This window comes from Acartia tonsa, chromosome 11, assembly GCF_053477335.1.
Source record: "Acartia tonsa isolate MP-2025a chromosome 11, ASM5347733v1, whole genome shotgun sequence".
NCBI lineage: Eukaryota > Metazoa > Arthropoda > Copepoda > Calanoida > Acartiidae > Acartia > Acartia tonsa.
In genome coordinates this window covers 4,376,223-4,391,890 of record NC_137270.1, presented here as the reverse complement: position 1 = coordinate 4,391,890, position 15,668 = coordinate 4,376,223, and the positions used below count along the sequence as shown (strand labels likewise).

The window sequence follows — 15,668 nt, the reverse complement described above, 5'->3', positions numbered from 1 at the left end:
ACCAATGATGAGTTCTAAGTTAGCAACCTAAATTGACGACTATTTTTCCCTTGTTATAATATCCACGTATATTCTATATCCATTTATCAGATATAATATAAAGTGAATGGTTATCCTGTGTTATTTTTGGGATACATCATTACAAAGAAATATATATTCTTGTCCTTTATCAATATTATTCATAATCATAATAAGATTTTAATCTACACTTTTGTTTTATAGAAATTAAATAAAATGAAAATGGGATTATGGTGCTATTATTTAAATAATGTATGAATAGAAAAAAATAAAACAGGTAGGTAGCAAGTTATGTAAATTTTTCAACATTTGTCATTAACTTCACAAAGAAAAAATACGTACTGGCAGGGGACTTTGTTTCAGCAAATAAAATTCATTTCATCAATATGCTGAAAGTTTTACTTTTTTGGGGGGTCACTTGGGGTAAAAATTTTTGTGTGTCACTTCAAAAAGGAAATGGATAGGTAAGAAGGAAAAAATAAAGAAATTAAATGTTTAAGAATCCATTTGAAATGTTTGTCAGAATCCTGGTCGCTGGTCCCTGAGTTCGTTCATTTAAGTTTACTTTCTTAATCGAAAAGCTTTAGTCCCCTAACGGATATTTGTGGGACAGTTTTAGCTTTTTCACAATGTTGACAAGGAGGTCTTTGCTACTTTTTTTCTTTAAAACTTTTGGTGGTGTCCCAAAGTTTTAAATAAAATTTATGGGGTAGGGGGAGTAGCTAAACACTACTACCCTCTCCCTCCTTTAACGTCCTTGTTTAAACATAAAATTTTAGTTTCAACTTGAATGTAGTGAACTGAACATTTTTTTTTCTGTTCAAAAGTTTAAACTACATCTATAGAACATATATTTGAAAGAATTAAAACTTTCTACCATGTAGTTTCAGCATGATATTTTGGTGGTACCTAATTGATTGCTATTTATTGCAATACAAAATTATATATTCTTGTAACTTAAGTTTGCAATCAAACTTTCTAAATGCACTTCATGCAACTATCCCGTTATTAAACAATAATATTCAGAAAAACTATTGAGTATATCTAGTTATTATAATGTATACCTATTCCAGGTATATTCTAATGTATTTTTATATTTGATAGTTTGTCTTCTCCAGTAAATTTTTAGTTTTCGGTGATCTTAATAGATTTGAATTGAGAAATGTTTGTGTTTAGATGATTGAAAATGTTGGGGTCACTACGAGACAAGTTCAGCCACTTGCAGGAGGGATTAGTTGGCACTATCACAGGCAAATTATAGACAAACAGTAGCTGTAACTAAAGTATTGCTCAATTTAACCCACTTACACTTGACAGAATTATTCATTAAATATTTATTTGTAACTCTTAATTGACCAACCAATTGTAGATATTTTAACCTGCTTCATTTATAGTTTAAGCTTCCCCAGGGATATTGATGTACTGTACATCCACAAAGTGGTTAAAAATTTAATATAGTCCCCAAAGTATTAGGTAATTGATCTATAGTTATGCTAAACAGGAGGAGAACCAACTACTATAGCAACCCCCTCAGCTCAGCAACAGCTCAAACTTGCCCAGGGAAAAAAGTTCAAACAAACTGATATTCACTTAATATAGCGAGATGTTTTTTCGATTCCGGTTAAAAAAATAAAATATTTTTTATCTGACTATTTTTCTTACTCCTCCCTATCTCTCTTTTAAAAATGCAGATCCCAAGATGTTAGAGGCGCATCCTTAAGAATTTGTATTGATATTAACGCTTAGTATTGGATTTATACTTTATTTTGTCTCTACTGTCCTGATTAATATCCACCCCCTTTTATACTTATTTTCATCACAAAATATTTCCAGAATAGAAATTGTAATTTATCATTTTTAATAAATATGTATTTTGTATAAACCTTTGAAAAATGCAGTCATACTTAATGAAACTGCTTGAAATAAATCCAACACTTGCATTTATGCATCCATTAATATAATGCCCAGTGGCAAAGTTGCTTCATGTATTTAGATTTTCTACAATCAAATATTATTTTGTCACTGAAAATCTATAGAATGGCAAGAAGAGAGGGGACATTAATTTATACTAGTTCCCATTATAACGTTTAACAACTTTGGGGACTTTTATGAGTTTTTCAAACGTTTCAACCACTAATTCTATCCTTCAGAAGGGTTAATTTTGTGAATCATAGTTGGGGATGTACATCAATTTATCGTTGTCTTATCCCCTTAGATCCCCAATGGATTGGACTTTTTTTATAGGACAAAGAGAAAAGGATAGCAAGGCAGGCTGGTGGAGATATTCTATTTCATTTCCAGGTTTCTTTATTATTCAGATATGTTATTAAATAAGTTTAGGTTTTTTTTCTTATTGTAATCTATGCAAAACTAATTCAATGAATAGAATATTGTAAAATTTAGAGGATACTTGTTTAATTTTATGCTTTAGTGTAGAAATAACATTCTAATTATAATGATGAGAATGCTGGTTTTAGTTTTAGTCGACTATCTTCAGGGTGACCACCATGTACGTTATGTTCAATATGTTCATATTGAACACCACTTTAAGGTTTTTTGGTACGTTTTTGTTCGTTATTGATTTTTGTGTTCAATATGAACATTTCAGCATACGTTATTGTACGTTTTTCTGTAATGTATGATTAGTATTAGTAATCATAAATGTATTTGTATTTCATAAAAACTAACTGAAAAAATTCTCTGCGCTTCGCGTGCCTTTTTATCAATTTATCCTGGGGTTTATGACGTCATAGTGAAGCTTCCATAAAATAAAAAAACTCCACTCAATCAAGCATTTCAGTAAATAAAAAAAATTACTCTAAACTAAGGGGGGGGGGGGTTGACACATTTGCGTAAACCTGCAGTATAGGCTTTATCTTTGGACTGAGAGGATAGGTTATTAAAGATAAAATCATTCTAATATGATGAAATACCCGCAACTTTTTAGTAAGGCCTCCAGGTAGTCTCTGTACAGGTAAAAATGCAAAAAAAAAAATTTTTTAAGAGTTAGAGGTCAACTTCTAAAACAAAATATGCAACTTTTTTAATGCTGTTTTCATATTTCATGAAAAAACATGCATATTTTGTTTCATAAGCTGACCTCTAACATTAAAAAAAAAATTTTAATTTTTACCTGTACGAGACCACCTGGAGGCCTGGAGCTCCGGAACCTGGAGGCCTATCCATAAAATCTTAAAGTTGCGGGTATTTCATGAAATATGAAAATAGCATTTAAAAAGTTGCATATTTTGTTTTATAAGTTGACCTCTAACTCTTATAAAAAAAATTTTTTCTCATTTTTACCTTTACAGAGACCAACTGGAGGCCTGAGCTCCGGAACCTGGAGGCCTATCCAAAAAATCTTAAAGTTGCGGGTATTTCATCACATAAAAAATGATTTTATCTTTAATAACCTATCCTCTCAGTCCAAATATAAAGCCTTTACTCCAGGTTTACGCAAATGTGTCAAAACTTATCCACCCCCCCTTACAAACCTTATCAGGACATATGAGAAGTTACACTTTAAAAGAGTATCATATTTGTTCATCAGTTAGCGGGATTTTTTTTTGATTTTTATGTTTTCATGTACTTATAGGATCAATGAGATACTACTTTCTATAATACAAAGTAGAATGATGTCTGTCTATCTATCCGTCTTTCTTAAGCTTAAGATCTCGGTAACCACTTAACCAATTGGGTTCTACTCTTCAGGTAATATACCTGCTGGTCCTGTTGTGGTTTTAGGCTAAAAAAGCAAAGAATCCTCCCAAAAAAGCAAAGAATCCCTCCCTACAAAAAAAATTCTTTCTTTTTGTAAAATATAACAAGGAAGTGAGGTGGGGAAACTCCCATTAAAAAAACTTTACAATACCTCTTTAGGCGATGCCCCTAGAGGCTAGGGGCGAAGATGCTGGGATATTTAATCGTACTTAAATAAATGAATATACACCTCATTATTAGTTGGTACTATTTACATGATTAAATTAGGGTAAAAGGTAATTAAGGGGGGTAGTTAACACTTAAAACAGATTTCAGGGGAGTATAAAAATTCGCGCGCCATTTAAAGGTGTAATTTATATAAACTTCCAATTATGTCATATTTTTACATGATATAAATTATGTAAATGAGAAAATTAAATAATTGTAATTTTTTTTTAGATTAAAATGTAGAATATGATGATATTTTATAGTAAAAGTTTCTTTTTCCTTAATTTGAATCCAAAATTTGATATAATGTATACTACTTTCTATAAATACTAGCGGCTTTGCCCCAAGAGGTATCAGGAAGTCCCCCTTTAGTAATTTGTAAGAAAAAACGAGAAAAAATTTTGTGGGAGACTTTTTCACTGGTGTGTTATTTATCTTTGTTTACAAAAAGAAAAAATGTTCTTTTAGTTTTTTTGTGAGGGGGGGAGGGGCCTTCCCCTAGATAATATAGCTTAAAACCACTACAGGACCAGTAGTTATATTCCCTGAAGAGTAGATCCCAATCAGTTCATCGTTTACCAAGATTTTAAGCTTCCGACAGACAGAAAGGCATCATTCTACTTTGTATTATTGATATACTAGTGGCTTCGCTACTAGCCTCTAGGGGCTTTGCAGAGGTTTAATCAAGAGGTGTTATTCAGATTTTAAAAGATAAAGTATGGAGTATGGGGTTGGGGAATTTTTTTTGTTGGGGGGTAGTCTAATATCCCTTCCCTTTTTGATTTCAGTTTTAAAAAGAAAAAATGATTTTTTTGTGGGGCGGGGGTATTTTCATTTTTTGGGGGGTTGGGGGTGTCCCACCCACCAAAAAAATAATTTAAAACCATCCCAGGACCAGTAGGTATATTCCCTGAAGAGTTGAGCCCAATCAGTTCAGTGGTTACTGAGATCTTAAGCTTCAGACAGACAGACATCGTACTACTTTGTTTATAGATGTTTATGTGTTTTATGGTTCGTTATTGTACGTTATTTTTTCAAAAAATGTACGTTATTGTGTTCATTGTAATTTTTTTGTAGTACGTTATTTTCAATATTAATATCATAAAGGCGGTGGTCGCCCTGTATCTTAAATACGAGCCAAGAAATTCACGTTTCATCTTAAATGTTTCAGATGTACATTTCGAATTATAGAAGATTATATTTACTCGGTAGGTACCATTCAACTGTATAAAGATTAATATTTTTAGAATTGCTGGGAGAAACTTCATGTCGGGGCAGAACAATGTGCAAGACAAGCTGACAGGTGCGTATCATACAAATAAAAAGACAGACAGAAACTATGAATTTTTACAGGGTTTTTTCTTAAAATGGAACAAAAGTTAATTTTTGAAAGGGGGGGGGCGAAAGTGACACTTTTTGAAACCAAAACTAAAAGTCAACAAAGGAACTCAACTAAAAAAAGAGTTACAGGTCTGAGATTTTGCATGGCAGTTGCTTTATAGGGGTAAAATATGGAACTGTGAAGAAACGGCGGCGCAACCGCCAAAAACCGCCGTTTCCCGCCGAAACTTTTTTTGCCTTTTCTCGGCGGTTTTCGGCGGTTGCGACGCTGTTTCTTCACAGTTCCATATTGTACCCCTATAAAGCAACTGCCATGCAAAACGTCAGACCTGTAACTCTTTTTTTAGTTGAGTTCCTTTGACTTTTAGTTTTGGTTTCAAAAAGTGTCACTTTCGCCCCCCCCCCCCTTTTAATGGATGAAAAAGAAAAAACGAAATTCTACAAATTAACTATAAATGCAGCTAGATGTCTACACAACAAAAGAACTGGAATTCGAGGGAATATGTTTAGCAACTAGGGTGAAACATTGTAATATTGTTATTTGCATAATAAATGTACTTCTTAATTCTAATTATCAGCGTGGCCACATTTTTCAGTATACTGAAAATATTCAGTATTCTTCAGTATTTGGAAATTGGGGGTTCAGTATTTTCAGTAAATACTGAATATTCAGTATTTGAAAATTTTATGCGCGCCATTTTACCCCCCCAAAAGCGAATTACCCCCCCACCCTTAACAAAATTTTACCCCCCCCCCCAAAAAAAAAAAGGTTGGACGTCTATGCTCTTAACTCAACTAAAAAGTATTTAAGTTTTGTAATCATTTAAAATATTTATCAGTCATTTTCTGCTTTATTGGTGCAAGAAAATCTAAGAGGCAAAATTAAAAGATCTTTAAAATATCCCCCTAATAATGAAGCTATGATATATGAAATTTTGTAATGAGGAATCATATAAAAAATACTTATTCAGTATTTGTATTTTTTTGTTAAGTATTTCAGTATTTTTTCTTATTTTAGGATTCAGTATTTTCAGTATTTCCTTTTTTTTCTTCAGTATTAGTATTTTTTTGGTTGTGGCCACACTGAATTATGACAGCTTTCGATGATATTTTGCCGTGTTCTTCTATTTTACACATCGAACTAAACAAAACATTTGATGAAATTTCTTTAAAAAGCCTAGGTACCTACCTATTTACTATCAAACACTTTTGTTAAATCTAAAGATAAGAATTTTTATTATAGGTGTGATAGATTAATATCTCAAGTGCATGCTGAATATGATAAGAGATGGAGACATGTTGCTATGCTTAGGTAAACATTTAATAAATCTTAAGACATACAGAAAACAAGGATGATAACATCCATAAAAGCGAAGCTCTGAAACGATATGACAGACGAACATTAACTTTTGTTGAGTGTCAGAACTGAATATACAAAATATGAAAATAAAAGGTTTGACAAAATTATGCGTTAATTTGTTGCAAAACTTCTTAAATACAGAATTCTGTTTAAGGACATACTGACATTTTTAATACCTACTTGATTATAGAGATGCTTCGCTAATAATTGTACCTTATTGTAATAAGAATCAGTAATCAAAAAATCAGATCGATCGGATGATTTTATCACATAAAAAATTGTTATTTAAAAAGTACAAAAATCAACATGTTTAAAATGGACGTACGGACACTCTGGTAATGATTATAGAGTTGCTGCGCTTTCTAAGTCGTACCTAACTACTACAGGAATCACCATGCAAAGTTTGAAATCGATAGAACAATTTTAACATGCCTAAATTAACGAATAAAAGCTAACTATCTCGGACGGACATATGGACGGACCGACCCTATTTATAGAAAAGCTTCGCTTTTAACAAGGATGATAACATCCAAGTGAAAGTCAATGATAAACATGCTACCTAACACTTATTGAATTATATAGCTGTACAATAGCTACCGCTCTTTGGTATATTGATTTATGAACCATTAAGTTATTCTTAATAGGTTTCCTAGTCGCTTGCCTAGGGAGGGAGGCACATTTGACTGTAAATTACACGGGTACTTAAATTTTTTAAAAGCGAAGCTTTTCTATAATTAGGGTCGATCCGTCCGTCCGTCCGTAACGGATAGCTTTTTTCATTAATTTAGGCATGTTAGAATTGTCCTATCGATTTTGCATGGTGATTCCTTTAGTAGTTAGGTACGATTTAGAAAGCGTAGCAACTCTATAATCATGACCAAAATGTCCGTACGTCCATTTTAAACATGTTGATTTTTTTACTTTTTATGTGATTTAATCATCTGATTGATCTGATTTTTGATATATTGATTCCTGGGACAACAAAGTATAATGTAATAAGCGAAGGAACTCTATAATCAAGTCCTAAAAATGTAAGTATGTCCATAAACATTAACCTGAATCAAGCAGTTTTTTTCAACAAATTTACTTAAAATTTTGCTTTGACCCTTATACATTTATATTATGATTATTCAGTTCTGACACTATTCAAGTGTTTATGTTCGTTTGTCCTACCGTTTCAGCGCTTCGCTTTTATGGATGTTGTCATCCTTGTATAAATATGTTCTCTTACTCGTTGCTTTTTTTTATAAATCTTTATTTGTTGGTTCAACCTAGCAGAATTAACCTTTCAGTCTATAATTTTAATCTACATAAAGGGGTAGTTTTTGTTTATCATCATTGGGGAATGGGATATATATCAATTTATCCTGTCCTTGTTTTAGTTCCTTGGTTGAAGGTCTCCCGGAGATGGATAGAAATATATGTAATATTATTCAAGAACTCAGACACATGGAGATTCTGTTCAGTAATGTTGAATTAGGTAATTCAGAGATGGGTTCTTAAAAGATAATGCCGCGTTTTTTCGACATTTTTTACGCTATGAATAACAAGCGCGGCATTCGCGAAATCTAAAAAGAGTATACAACTTAAGAATTCAAAATTTTAAAATTATTATTTTAGCCATTTGTATGATGTCTAATATAGCTCTAAAAAGATATATTAATTAATATGCAGCAAAAATGGATTTAAGATAATTTGTTTTTCTTTTATAAAGGCTGTACTAACAAAAGCGAAATGATTAAATAAATAGTTGTATACTCTGTTTAGATTTCGCGAATGCCGCGCTTGTTATTCATATCGTAAAAAATGTCGAAAAACGCGGCTTTCATCTTTCAAAAACCCATCTCAGACATTTTTGGCAATTAAATCATCCCATGGGTCACCTCGACAATTAACCCATATGGCCGAGGCTGCTGTTCATAGGTTATTAGTGATAAAATCATTCTTATATGATGAATTTCACGAAGTTTTTAGATTTTTTGGACAGGCCTCCAGGTGGTCTCTGTACAGGTAAAAATGAAAAAAAAATAAAACTTCGTGAAATTCATCATATAAGAATGATTTTATCACTAATAACCTATCCTCTCAGTCCAAAGATAAAGCCTAGGTGCCAGGTTTACGCAAATGTGTCAAAACTCCCCCCCCCCCCCCTTATCTAAAATTATACCCTATCATCCAATTTTACAAATATCACAAAATTAATAAGGTTTTTATCAATACCTAGCTTAAGTTATCAATAACTTCTAAACCGAATGAGTTCTCCTTTTTTGGCAAGCTTGACATAGGCCCCGGTACGCTTTGAGATTATTAGTTTTTAAAAAGGGACTACTAATGAAAGCAAATGACTTTAAGCAAATTTGAAATTGATTATTTTTTATGTTAAACTAGCGGCTTCGCCCCAAGAGGTGATCAAAAAAAAAATAAAGTTGAAATTCGTAAAAGGACCAGGGAAATCTTCTGCAAAAAAAAAAGGACCAAGGAAATCTTCTGCAAAAAAAAGGACCAAGGGAATTTTCTGCAAAAAAAAAAAGGACCAGAGAAATCTTCTGCAAAAAAAAAATGGGGGGGGGATTTTTTTGTTTTTAGGGGGGTTAATGGTGTCCCACCCCCCCCAAGAAAATAGCCTAAAACCACTACAGGAACAGTAGGTATATACCCTGAAGAGTAGAATCCAATCGGTTCAGTAATTACTGAGATCTTAAGCTTCAGACGGACAGACATCATTCTACTTTGCTTTGTATTATAGATATAGTAATATGAACTAAGAAAATAAAGAAAAAGACAAAATAAAATAACACGGCAAAACATCATCAATTTATGTAAAATGCAAAAGTACATTAATAAAACTTTACATTACAATTTTTTTCATAAATCCCTATTTATTTTTCATCGCAACAGCTGGTTATAAATAAACTAGAAACCTGAAAACAATAAATCAAACTAAAGATATTTATTTTATTAACATTTAGCCTTACAAAATCTGGAGGATACAATTCATGCTCAAGAAACAAGAGAAAAACAACAACAAATGAGGTGGGTACCTTGTTATTACATTGGATTTATTATTACTTGGGTCTTACAAATGAGGTAGGTACCTACCTTGTTATTACATTGGATTTATTATTACTTGGGTCTTACAAATGAGGTACCTTGTTATTACATTGGATTTATTATTACTTGGGTCTTACAAATGAGGTAGGTACCTACCTTGTTATTACATTGGATTTATTATTACTTGGGTCTTACAAATGAGGTAGGTACCTACCTTGTTATTACATTGGATTCATTATTACTTGGGTCTTACAAATGAGGTACCTTGTTATTACCTTGGATTTATTATTACTTCGGTCTTACAAATGAGGTACCTTGTTATTACATTGGGTTTATTATTACTTGGATCTTACAAATGAGGTACCTTGTTATTACATTGGATTTATTATTACTTGGGTCTTACAAATGAGGTACCTTGTTATTACATTGGATTTATTATTACTTGGGTCTTACAAATGAGGTACCTTGTTATTACATTGGGTTTATTATTACTTGGATCTTACAAATGAGGTACCTTGTTATTACATTGGATTTATTATTACTTGGGTCTTACAAATGAGGTACCTTGTTATTACATTGGATTTATTATTACTTGGGTCTTACAAATGAGGTACCTTGTTATTACATTGGATTTATTATTACTTGGGTCTTACAAATGAGGTACCTTGTTATTACATTGGGTTTATTATTACTTGGATCTTACAAATGAGGTACCTTGTTATTACATTGGATTTATTATTACTTGGGTCTTACAAATGAGGTACCTTGTTATTACATTGGATTTATTATTACTTGGATCTTACACTAGATTATCATGTACTCTAATTAAGTGTAACGATCATCCCTTAGCACAGCAACCCCTTTACCCACCCATCCCCTCCCATCCTATTGGATGAACGAACTGAACAATAAATGACAGGGGAAATAGCAACCTATATTGACGACAATTCTTACCATGTAATAATATCCACGTATATGCTATCTACATCCAATGTTATTACCTACAGCACACAATTGTCCTTATCAGTGTTGCGGAGCCGGGAGCCGTGAAGCCGCCATATTTTGCTGGAGCCGTAATTTACGTTAAAAAACGGCTCCGGACTAGATAAACAAAGAGATTTTTTATAAATTATAATTTTGTAACTCTGTTTTGTCATGTGCAAATGCCCCTTTTAAGTTTTAAGTCCATTTTATCAAAAAATTAACTTTTAAAACCTTCAAAAGTCTAAAATAGACGTGGGGGAAAAAATATGTCGAGTTTTTCTTGATTTTAGGTCGGAGCCGGAGCCGCCATCATCACAGATTGCTCCGCGGAGCCGGAACCGGAGCCGCACCAAAATCAAACGGCTCCGCAACGCTGGTCCTTATTATTTTCACATTTACTTTTGTACAACAATCCATATTTTTTTAGTAGGAAAGTTACTCTATAATTCACTTTGTTCGTCCTTAACGCCATAGGGGAAATGTGATTTTCTTAATTGCTATTTAAGATAGACGGCTGAAACTTTGTGTGATAATTAAATTCTCTCTATTAATGAGCATTGAGTATATAGGGGGGGGGGGGGGGGGTTAATGCAACCATCTCGTAATCAGTGATTAAATGGCACTTAGAATTCGAATTTCGATCTGAAATTTTGCACGAATAATCCTTGGTAGGATTATTTTCCCTAAATCGAACAAAAAGTTGGAAAAGTAACTGTTAACGGCTGGCGGCTCAGCCGTTTTGCCAACTTTTGCCAAACTTAAGAGCATATTAGTCACGAAATCTATCTCAACATAATACTTTTTGTCGCTCAAAAATCTTATCGAACGGTTCTAGCCAATAGCTGTTGGTACTAGAAAGTTAAAAAATGGTTATTGCTATCATTTAACATGAATTAAACGAAAAATATGTTTTAAAAAGTTGATTCTTGCGTAATTAATGATGAATTTGCCCTGAATATAAGCAAAAAACTGCTAAACGGCTGAGCCGCCAGCCGTTACTTTTCCAACTTTTTGTTCGATTTAGGGAAAATAGACCTACCAAGGATTACTCATGAAAAATTTCAGATCGAAATTCGAATTCTAAAAAGTGCCATTTAATCATTGATTACGAGATGGTTGCATTACCCCCCCCCCCCTTTACATGGTCTGTATGTCGGTCATACTTTAAAAGACAAAGATTCTTTTTTTTAAGATTTCGTGATTAATCTCTCTTTCTGAACATCTGCTCTATAACTCAATTTGTCCGTTTGTCCATCCAAGCTTTTTTGTGCTTACCCTAATACCCACTTATGGATGTTATCATCCTTGTTTTTGTTAAGGTTTGATATGAGGGTTTACGAGGAGAAAAGAAAACATGAACTTTTAGACTTGGAAGAACATCTTAAAAAACAACAACAGAAAAGGTGATAAAGAATTTTCCAACATGTCTTCGAATGCGATTTATATCCGATATGTTACAACTGATTCTGAGCCACACTAAAGTTATTATCGTATTTCGGACAAATTTCAATGAAAATTTTTTATAATACTGAAAATTTTTATTTTACTATCCGCGGAAAATGTGCAATTATTTTTTACGACCATTTTTATTTAATTATCCAATTTATACCTACCATTCTTGGAACATAGATTCCTAGGACAACACAGGGTCCAATATTTAAAGCGAACAAGGCGTCGCTATGTCAAGTTTTTAATAATTGAAGAATGTCTTTAAAATCAATAAACTGAATTACATATATAATGTCTATCTATCTATAATACAAAGTAGAACGATGTTTGTTTGTCTGTGTGGTTGTTTGTACCGAAGGATCTCGCTAACCGCTGAACCTATAGGGGCTAGGGGCTAAGTCGCTAGTTTCTGACAATTAATATGTTCGTTTGTTCTATCGTCTGATGTTGTTATCCGTATAAAGTATAAAAGAAGCAGAGAGGAGGGAGAATCAGATAAAATTGGAGAGACAGAATGTTTTCCAAACCAAGTTCCAAGAAGACCTAAAAACTTACCAACAGTCTGGTTTCCTGGATGGTACGTTATTTAAAACTTTTTAGAAAGTAATCGTATACCTATCCTTAAAAACAGGTTTTTTTACTCCCTTAATATTTTGGCTATCTTCGTAAAATCAATAGGAATTGACATCTTACCGCTGGGGCCATTGTTAAAAATTCGCAAAATTTATAAAAAAAAAAAGTTTATTTTCTTATGATTGATTATCCCCTGCGGTGCACAATCCCCCCCCCCCCTCACAAACACACACTTATTTTCAATTTATTTAAAAATAAAGAGTGGGGGGGCCGGGGGGGGGTGGAATAATTGTGATTAACAAAGCAGTTTGGGATATAATGCATAATATTCTCACAAAATTCATTAGAGAAGTGTATTATATATTTTTTCCAGTGTAACTTTGAAAGCTATTAATATCCGCTGGATTAGAACCGGTTCTCAGCCATGCTGAAAAAATACATCTCAACGCTAACAAAATTAGTTTTAATCTTAATATTTTCTATTTTAATGTCCGCGGAAAGCTGTCTATAATTTGATGTAATAAACAATTTTTCTAGTTCTCATCATTGTTTTTAGTGCCCTTGTCATCCCACAATATTGATGACGTCACACTGGAATCAATTAACCTTAGTGGAGACGAAAATGAACTGGAGGATTTTCTCAACTCTGACGCCACAGATTTTTATAATCTTGGCAGGGCTAGGTAATTTTATGGACTTGTGAGAGGGAGGGGCGTTGGACTGTTAATTACAAAGTTTTATATCCTCTTTGTCTTATTCGTTGGCTATGAATCTTGTACTTTTACTGACTTTTGATTGGTGCATTCAAAATATGTAGTGTCTAAACGTTTTAACCATTAGTTTTCAATTACTGAAGGGCTAATTTTGTTTAATTGTCATTTGCACATTTAGAGAGGAGAAGGTTGCGCTAAAAATCAGTAAAAGTTGTGAGTTTTAAGTTAAAAAACAGTAGCAACCTACTCCTCCCTTTATCGTTTATTGTCGTATCCCATTATATCCCTTACTAGTAGAAATGGATTTTAAGAGATAGGACAATGGACGATAAATTTATATACATCCCCTATGACAATAATCAAAATTACCCCTTCTATAGTTTGAATTATCGGTTCAATAGGACAATGCTTGTTGGGAACTAGCCAATGAACTAAAACTTTTTAGATCTCCAACACAGAACTATCTGAGTGTGCCAGATAGAAAAAGAAAAACATTAAGTGGTCCTCCCACAGTTAACAATAGCTCAAACAACAGGGGCCAATTTGCATCTGGCGGCAGATCCCGTGATGTCTCCAACGATCAGCGGTACGTGTCGAATATTGTGCGGGATGCGCAAAGAGATGCGCGGAGTGCAACAAATGAAGTGCGGGGTGCTGCTACAAATGATGTGCGGGGCGGAGGGTCTGCTGGAATGACTGCTATAAATCTTGCCGCAGAAGTTGGAACAAATACGGTGGACACCTTGTTGGCGGCTGGTAGTATTGGTGTGGATTTGACGGCGGTTACCCTTAAAGCCGCTGGCACTGTAGGTAAGCTTTATTTTTTACTAGTGATGCTCCTCTTTAATTTACTTTGTCTGCCAGTCAGTTAATCCGTAACGCTATGGAGAAAACGTGATTTTTTCGGCTCCTATTAAAGATAGACAGCTGAAATTTTCAGGGATTCAATAAGTTTACATTCTATATATTCTGCAAAGTCATCCTTGTTTTAACATTTGAATGCGGCTTTAGTGTTAAGGTGACATACAGTTTTCCCTTCATATCTGGAGACTCCAGACGCTTACGATTTCTTCATTATTCAAGAATTTAAGACAATGGATTTTAATAGGTATGTGTCTGAAAACCAGTCATAATTATAGAACATCTTTACAATGTTACAATAAAACTATTCTAAAAACAACATTTTTGTGTTAGGTAACGTAGCAGCCGGCAGTATAGGCAGCGCAGCAGTTGGTCTTGGAAGTGCGGCTGGAACTATTGGCTATGTAGCAGCTGACAGTATTGGTACAGCTGCCGGTAGCATAGGTTCAGCAGCTGGTTCAATTGGTTATGTGGCGGCAGACGCCGCTGGAACAATCGGCAGTGCGGCGGTAGAAATGACGGCAGCAACACTCACGGTTGCTAACCAAGGTTTGTCTTATACAGATTTGGATCATGTAAAGAAATAAGTAATGGGTTTCGTCGTGTTTTCATATTAGCTTTTGATAGGTTATGTTAGGTAAATGTTAATTATTGCCCCACAGGGTGAGAGCCCCGTAGGGGCTACAATTAGGAGAAAAGCTACGATGAAACCCGCTACTTCGTTTCCTTTCCATTATCTACAGATTTTTTACATGTTTTGTCGCAGCAACGTGATTTTTACAAAATAAAGTGTTACATTACTTTAAAAATCCACGATACAATTTTTTCCATATTTAGGTATCAACATTGGAGATGAGATTCTAACTGACGCCATATTGACAGCTGTTGATGAAAATGGTGGAAATGAATCTGTCATTGTCCAACCTTTGGATTTATCTCCAACTGAACTTGCAATAACCGGTAATGATTTCAGCATAAGATCGTTTTCTTGTTCGTTGGATTAACAATTTAACAACTTTGCGGACTTTAATTGAATTTTAATTGGTTGGTTGAGTTTCCAATCATTACAAACATAATAAATAGAAGGGTTAATGTTTTGTATCATCATTGGGGATGTACATAAATTAATCGGCCTTTGTCTTATCCCTTTGGATCCCTGGCATGAAGCGCATTTGCAAGTTGTTTGGCAGGTGATGGTTCGAGTCTCATTCTTATTTACGAATGGATAGGTATAGAATTTTAGGATATTATGACAGTGGAAAAATTGTCGTCAATTTAGGTTGCTATTCCTTGTCATATATTGATACGTTAATCCAGTACGAGGGGAGGGGATGGGGTAAAGGGGGGAGGGATGGAGTGGATCATTATTTAACCGGCTTTAAGGTTCACTT

The 15,668-nt window shown here is 33.7% G+C and overlaps 1 protein-coding gene across 7 annotated transcripts in view; it reads left to right on the top strand.

Annotated features, from left to right (window-relative positions):
* The first annotated feature begins 218 nt into the window (after nt 1-218).
* Nucleotides 219-15,668, top strand: part of Dysb (dystrobrevin binding protein dysbindin) — a 28,362-nt gene continuing 12,912 nt past the window's right edge. For all 7 annotated transcript variants that reach the window (XR_013883753.1, XM_080176123.1, XM_080176122.1 and 4 more), the window contains exons 1-14: nt 219-295; nt 1,195-1,268; nt 1,520-1,579; nt 2,264-2,319; nt 5,193-5,248; nt 6,530-6,598; nt 8,029-8,126; nt 9,616-9,679; nt 12,001-12,084; nt 12,595-12,707; nt 13,260-13,386; nt 13,862-14,226; nt 14,611-14,826; nt 15,115-15,237. Coding sequence is in view for 6 of the 7 variants with exons in the window: in XM_080176123.1 (XP_080032249.1) it covers nt 1,205-1,268; nt 1,520-1,579; nt 2,264-2,319; nt 5,193-5,248; nt 6,530-6,598; nt 8,029-8,126; nt 9,616-9,679; nt 12,001-12,084; nt 12,595-12,707; nt 13,260-13,386; nt 13,862-14,226; nt 14,611-14,826; nt 15,115-15,237 (1,495 nt within the window). In the remaining variant the exon portion in view is untranslated. The remainder of the gene's footprint in view (nt 296-1,194; nt 1,269-1,519; nt 1,580-2,263; nt 2,320-5,192; nt 5,249-6,529; nt 6,599-8,028; nt 8,127-9,615; nt 9,680-12,000; nt 12,085-12,594; nt 12,708-13,259; nt 13,387-13,861; nt 14,227-14,610; nt 14,827-15,114; nt 15,238-15,668) is intronic.